Genomic DNA, 7733 nt, shown 5'->3' with positions numbered 1-7733 from the left:
TTCACTAGTGGTGTCTCTCCAATAAGATAAATAGCATGTTGGGTGAACAAATTACAGTTGGGCAATTGACAAATAGAGAGGGCATAACAATACACATACATATCATGATGACTACTATGAGTTTTACTTAGGGCATTACGACAAAGAACATAGACCGCTATCCAAGCATGCATCTATGCCTAAAAAGTCCACCTTCGGGTTAGCATCCGCACCCCTTCCAAGTATTAAGTTGCAAACAACAGACAATTGCTTTAAGTACCGTGCGTAATGTAAACAATACAAATATCCTTAGACAAAGCATTGTTGTTTTATCCCTAGTGGCAACAGCATATCCATAACCTTAGAACTTTCTGTCACTGTCCCAGATTCAATGGAGGCATGAACCCACTATCGAGCATAAATACTCTCTCTTGGAGTTACAAGTATCAACTTGGCCAGAGCCTCTAGTAGCAACGGAGAGCATGCAAGATCATAAACAACACATATATGATAGATCGATGATCAACTTGACATAGTATTCCATATTCATCGGACCCCAGGAAACACAACATGTAGCATTACAAATAGACGATCTTGATCATGATAGGCAGCTCACAAGATCTAAATATGATAGCACAATAGGAGAAGACAACCCTCTAGCTACTGCTATGGACCCATAGTCCAAGGATGAACTACTCACGCATCAGTCCGGAGGCGGGCATGGTGATGTAGAGCCCTCCGGTGATGATTTCCCTCTCCGGCAGGGTGCCGGAGGCGATCTCCAGAATCCCCCGAGATGGGATTGGCGGCGGCGGCGTCACAGTAACTTTTCTCGTATCGTGGCTCTCGGTACTAGGGTTTTCGCGACAGAGAGATTATATAGGCGAAGGGGCAGAGTCGGGGGACGCTCGAGGGGCCCACCCCATAAGGCGGCGCGCCCAGGGGTGGGGCCGCGCCCCCCTATGGTGTGGCCGCCTCGCGTCCCCTCTCTGTCTCCTCTTCGGTGTTCTGGAAGGCTCCGTGGAAAATAAAACCGTGGGCTTTTTTTTCGTCCAATTCCGAGAATATTTCCTGTGTAGGATTTCTGAAACCAAAAACATCAGAAAACAGGAACTGGCGCTTCGGCATCTTGTTAATAGGTTAGTACCGGAAAACGCATCAAAATGATATAAAGTGTATATAAAACATGTGAGTATTATCATAAAACTAGCATGGAACATAAGAAATTATAGATACGTTTGAGACATATCACTGGCCACCGGGCGCGCTGGGCCCAGGCCTTTAGTCGCGGGTTGCCACCCGAACCGCGACTAAAGACCCCTTTAGTCGCGGTTCCTATATTTTGGGGACTAATGGGGGCGGATGGAAGCCTCTTTTTCTACTAGTGCGTTGTGGTTTATGAGTTGTAACAACAATATTATTGCATAATAACGTAATAAAGACTATATGCATTGACTGATGCTGAGGCCAGGGTGATCCCCCTTTTCAAACGAGAAACATATGTTCAGGCCATTCCATTTTTCTTCATCTTCTGTTGTCTCAATATGTTCTGTTCAGTATCCGTTTTATTTCTCATCTTCTTTCTTGTCTGGTAACGAAGAACAAGAAAATCTAGGACATAACAAAATTAATATGATATTCAAACTTTAGGGAACAGAGACTCAGAGAGATAGATAGACTCAACAAAAAGAGCGGTAATCATATAGTTTGTAGTCCATCAACACAGGATGTGCACATGGTACAATCTCAGCTCAGCTCTCACGTACATACTTTCTTCTGAAGCAGTAAACACGCACAAGACAGCATGACGGAGCTCTTATTCGGTATAAACTCGTATTTAACACGTAGAGACAGACTTCCGCTGCGCGCTTCAGATCAACATGGATCGATGCGCCGAGCGCCAGCGTGGTCTGATCGTCGCTTACCTCACCCTGCATCGAAAGATTCGATTAATACTCTCAAGCTCTTTCGCATTAATTTCACGGCGATGAATAATGTTCGTATGAATGCTTGCATGAGAGTTAGTTACCTGGAGCAGTCGATGGAGGGGCTGATGGTGTAGGGGATGCTGACGCCGCACCTGGAGGGGATGGCGGCGGCGTTGGCGAGGTTCAGATCGTGGAAGCGGGCAGCGATGCCCTTGAGGCAGTTGCAGGCGGTTTGCCGGTCGAAGGTGCTGCGCGCCTGGTTGTGGAGGCTCTTGACGCCGTTGCAGCACTGCGTGGACGGGCCTGCGCCGCCGCGGGCGAAGGGCAGGCACGGCCCCACCGCGGAGTCCACCTGGCCGCAGTTGATGGCCACGGCGGCGCGCGGGGCCGCAGCGAGCATCACCACGAGGGCGACGGCGGCCATGAACACTACCTCAGAGCGGGCCATGATCTTGTAGTTAGCAGTACGTACTCGTGGAGTATGAGTTAGAAGATGGATCCGGTGAAGTTGAGCAAAGTGATTGCGGTGTGTGGAGAATATGGGGAGGAGTGGAGGGGCTTAAATAGGGTTTAGAGGGAGAGCTGGATCATGGATAGATGGGTTTAGGCGGTGGTGCATACATGTGCTGGTTCGTTCGATAGTGGTAATGGCAAATGGAGTCTAGCTAGGAAGGTGGTTGGATGTTAGGGCTACGCAGATGCATCCATGTGTTCAGCTTGCAGCTTATGAACATTACGTGCGTAAATTGATCGACTAGCTCATTCAGTTCAGATAGATAGATATATGATTTCATTTCACATTTCAAATTTGAAAACAATCCACATTTGTCAAAGATTGTTCTTGTTTTGTTTCCAACAGCATATTAGTCATAAGTTAGAGTTTCGGTTTAAAACATAAAGGAGGTGATTCAAGTTTGGAATCAAATTTAATTGACAAACGAAGTGGGTGGGCGATACAATTGCATTTCTTACACTAAATATACCATCATAAACTTAGATGCATCTACAGGAAAACGTCAAGGTGCCGATGGCCAAAACCTGTGCCGACGACTTTTTAGTGTGCCGACGGCACAAGAAAGTTTGTGCCGACAGCCACCGTCGGAACAGGGGCCTCCGTCGTGACGGCGAGCCAACATCGTTTGGGGTTGCCGTTGGCATAAGCATTTTTTTCAACCCCATCCCCCCCCCCCCCCCCCCCCCCCTCCCGATCGATATCGCCTTTTCAGTTGTGGAAAAAATAAAAGAAAATGAGCATAGCAATAAGTACTTTGACATGAAATTTGAATACCAAATATGCTACCTTGAACAAACAAGATCATCATTACTGTCACATGATGAACACAACACATGCATTCATTTTATCCCTAGTGAGGTAGAAAAGAAAAGCAAAGCCATAATATGTCTTGAATATATTGTCACTATCCAATCATTAAAACCATGCTACTCCATCTAACACACACACATCAACCCATACACACTCTTGCATAGATGTTGGATCATAACATAAACTTAAGAACGTGGTACATAATATGCATATATCAATACATCTCACCATATAATAAGATCAGATCTCGTAAAACAATATCATAAAATAAGGATCCATCACATAGGTATTACAAATGTGACCATAATCATGATAGGCAGCTCATATGGCACTAAGAACTATGAAGAACACACGAGAAATAGATCAAGCTACTGCTACAAACTCGTAGTCCAGAGGTGGGCTACTCCGTCTTTGTCATGGTGATGATGATGAAGACGTTGGAGAAGGCGGAGATCCCTCTGGCGGTGATCCGACGGAGTTTCCCCCTCCAATCTTCTCTGCAACAACCTCCGTTTTCGTGTTTCTCTGTTTGTGCGGTGCTCTCCTACCGGTAACTCTTCGGGGTCATATATATAGTCTTTTTTTGGGCAAAATACGCCGGTTCGCGAAAGAATCGGGGCAAACGGGCGTTCGATGGCTGAAAGAGGGGGGTGGCGCAACCTAGCTTCCTGGTTTGCGCCACCTGGCCTCTTTTGGCCCATAGGCCTCTCCGGGTGGGCTTTCAGAGCGCATGTTGCTTCTCTCGATGAAAAAGTGACGCTCCAAAAATCTCAGATCAATTTGACTCCGTATAGATCTCTGAAAGTAAAAAATACACAAAACAGGATTTTCCTATTCTGCATCGTTATAACCCAATAAAAAGGGATCATTGGTAAATCCCCATAAATCAATGTATACCATGGTATTATCATCATATATGTTGCAAATATGTGGAAATTCAATATGATAAAGGAAAAATGTGCATGTATGCATTTTACATGCATCAGAGGTGCGTGAGGAGCAGCAACAACAGGATGAACTCTACGAGCGGCGGCGCTTGGAGGAGATGCAGACGCGGCTACAGAGGCAGGAGATGGAGCACCAACAGCGGCAGGAGGAGCTGGAGCAGCAGCAACGTTCACGGCGGAGAGAGCAGCGGGGGATCAATGACGAAGGAGCAGCAAAGAGAGCAGGCGGCGCAACAGCGGGCGATCGTCCACCTCTCCATACGGTAGGCTAGAGCTCAAGCCGATTTCACATGTCATCTGGAATCGAGGAATAAATAATATTTTACTGCCCGCGAAGTGAACCCGGATTCGCTCTACTAAAACATTATTCGTTCCTCGACCCTGAATAACATGAAAATGAAGCTACAAGAAAATGTTTAGTTTGTCTAAAAAATCCTATCGGGGCCGCTGTTTTGAGGGCGCCGGTGTGGGAGCAGCACCCCAAATGGAGGATGCAGTGTCGGCGCCCCCCATACGGTTGTGCCATCGCCTCTGTCGGCGCCTATTTAGGGGGCACCGGTGGAGATGCTCTAAAGGCCCTTTCCAACCGGGACAATAGGTCCGTTTTCTACTAATGACGCTAAAAATCTGTGTTCACCATTTAGAAAAAATAATCCACGTCTAGTGGCTACGGCAACTATGAATACTTAGGGCATCTCCAATGGGGTGACGCATTTACTTGTCCGTGAGCGTCTGTTTGGGTCGCCCCACGGACGCGAAAATTACCGTTTTTGTCAGCGCTTCTGTTTCGTCTGGGGGGCTCCAGCGGGGCGACGCATTTTTTTCTACTTGTTTTTTTCCTCTTATCCATTTAAACATAGTTCCAAACATTACATATTGGAACTTGGTTTTACACAAACTAATACATAATTCGGAACATGGTTTATACAAACTAATACATAGTTTGAACCATGGTTGACACAAATAAAAATATTGTAAAAAAGGAAAGCCAGTAGTGTTGGTAACGTTTGTTCGCTGCCAAGAAAGAACATTCTCAGGAACTCCTAGTCATCCAAACTGGAAAATCCAGCTGGTGGCGGTAACCCTGTTGGTTCTTTCGAGGAAGAACAACCAGAAACCTCCACTACTGACTTCAACTGGCCCATAGCCATATTCACTGCAAAGAAAGAACACTCTAAGTTTTAACTATCGGTGTCCGAACCGGATTCACCGGTGTGGTAGTGCCTGCGGCAGCCTGTGTCGTCGAACACCTTGACGATCATCTCGCCGTCCCCCTTGTAGAGGAAGGTGAGCTGGCAGCTGATACGTCTCCGACGTATCGATAATTTCTTATGTTCCATGCCACATTACTGATGATATCTACATGTTTTATGCATATTTTATGTCATTATTATGCGTTTTCCGGAACTAACCTATTGACGAGATGCCGAAGTGCCGCTCTTGTTTTCTGCTGTTTTTGGTTTCAGAAATCCTAGTAAGAAAATATTCTCGGAATTGGACGAAATCAACGCCCAGAGTCTTATAATTGGACGAAGCTTCCAGAACACCCGAGAGCCGCCAGAGGGAAGCCCTGGGGGCCCCACACGCCACCCTGGCGCGGCCATAGGGGGTCCGCGCCCCCCCTAGTGTGTGGGCCCACCAGGCCCCCTCCGAGGCTGCCCTTCCGCCTACTTAAAGTCTCCGTCGCGAAAACCGTACCACGTTCGACGAAACCAGAGAAAACATTCCAGAGCCGCCGCCATCGCGAAGCCAAGATCTGGGGGACAGGAGGCTCCGTTTCCGAGCACGCCGCCGGGACGGGGAAGTGCCCCCGGAAGGCTCCTCCATCGACACCACCACCATCTTCATCAACGTTGATGTCTCCCATGAGGAGGGAGTAGTTCTCCATCGAGGCTCGGGGCTGTACCGGTAGCTATGTGGTTCATCTCTCTCCTATGTACTTCAATACAATAATCTCATGAGCTGCCTTACATGATTGAGATTCATATGATGATGCTTGTAATCTAGATGTCATTATGCTAGTCAAGTGGGTTTTACTTATGTGATCTCCGGAGACTCCTTGTCCCACGTGTGTAAAGGTGACAAGTGTGAGCACCGTGTGGGTCTCTTAGGCTATATTTCACATAATACTTATTCACCGTTATGAATGGCATAGTGAAGTGCTTATTTATATCCCTTTATGATTGCAATGTGTTTTGTATCACAATTTATCCGTGTGCTACTCTAGTGATGTTATTAAAGTAGTTTATTCCTCCCGCACGGTGTAATGGTGACAGTGTGTGCATCGTGTAGTACTTGGCGTAGGCTATGATTGTGATCTCTTGTAGATTATGAAGTTAACTATTGCTATGATGGTATTGATGTGATCTATGCCTCCTTTCGTAGCGTGAAGGTGACATTGTGCATGCTATGTTAGTAGTTGGTTTGGTTATGTTGATCTGTTGTGCACTCTAGGGTTATTTAAACATGAACATCGAATATTGTGGAGCTTGTTAACTCCGACATTGAGGGTTCGTGTAGCCCTACGCAATTAGTGGTGTTCATCATCCAACAAGAGAGTGTAGAGTCTAGCATTTATCTATTTATTATGTTATGTGATCAATGTTGAGAGTGTCCACTAGTGAAAGTATGATCCCTAGGCCTTGTTCCTAAATACTGCTACCGCTGCTTGTTTACTGTTTTACTGCATCTGTACTTCCTGCAATATTACCACCATCAACCACACGCCAGCAAGGACTTTTCTGGCGCCGTTACTACTGCTCATATTCATTCATACCACCTGTATTTTACTATCTCTTCGCCGAACTAGTGCACCTATTAGGTGTGTTGGGGACACAAGAGACTTCTTGCTTTGTGGTTGCAGTGGTTGCATGAGAGGGATATCTTTGACCTCTTCCTCCCCGAGTTCGATAAACCTTGGGTGATCCACTTAAGGGAAACTTGCTGTTGTTCTACAAACCTCTCGCTCTTGGAGGCCCAACACTGTCTACAAGAATAGAAGCACCCGTAGACATCAAGCACTTTTCTGGCGCCGTTGTCGGGGAGGAAAGGTAAAAGGCTCTCATACTCCGGTCCCAGGTAAAGTACTTTTCTGGCGCCGTTTTGTGTGTGCTCGAAGCTATTTCCTTTAGATCCTGCAATTGCATCCTTTTGTTTTCTTGTTTACACTAGTTTGGCATAATGGACAACAATGAGATTCTTATTCTATTTCCTGATTTAAGACATGGATGGTTTGATGCGAAAATTAAAAAACCTATGGAACATATTAGTATGAACGCTTTGAACACCATTGTTGCTAATGATATGGAAAATTCTAAGCTTGGGGAAGCCGGCTCGATGAGCATGATCTTTTTAGTCCCCCAAGCATTGAGGAGAAAATTTACTTTGATGATGCTTTGCCTCCTATTTATGATGATTATAATGATAGTAATCTTTTAGTACCGCCCGTTATGGAGGATAAATTTGATTATGATTACAATATGCCTCCTATATTTGATGATGAGAATAATAATGATAGCTACTTTGTTGAATTTGCTCCCACTATTACTAATAAAA

At 45.8% G+C, this 7733-nt stretch overlaps 1 protein-coding gene across 1 annotated transcript; it reads right to left on the bottom strand.

Annotated features, from left to right (window-relative positions):
* Window positions 1-2004: 2004 nt before the first annotated feature.
* Window positions 2005-2355, bottom strand: LOC124656963 (non-specific lipid-transfer protein 1-like). The gene has a single exon (XM_047195609.1). The coding sequence runs from the start codon at window positions 2353-2355 to the stop codon at window positions 2005-2007; it is 351 nt and encodes a 116-aa protein (XP_047051565.1).
* Between the last annotated feature and the right edge of the window lie 5378 nt (window positions 2356-7733).

The sequence above is a fragment of the Lolium rigidum genome, chromosome 5 (assembly GCF_022539505.1).
Source record: "Lolium rigidum isolate FL_2022 chromosome 5, APGP_CSIRO_Lrig_0.1, whole genome shotgun sequence".
Classification (NCBI taxonomy): domain Eukaryota; kingdom Viridiplantae; phylum Streptophyta; class Magnoliopsida; order Poales; family Poaceae; genus Lolium; species Lolium rigidum.
This window is presented reverse-complemented; position numbering and strand designations above follow the sequence as displayed.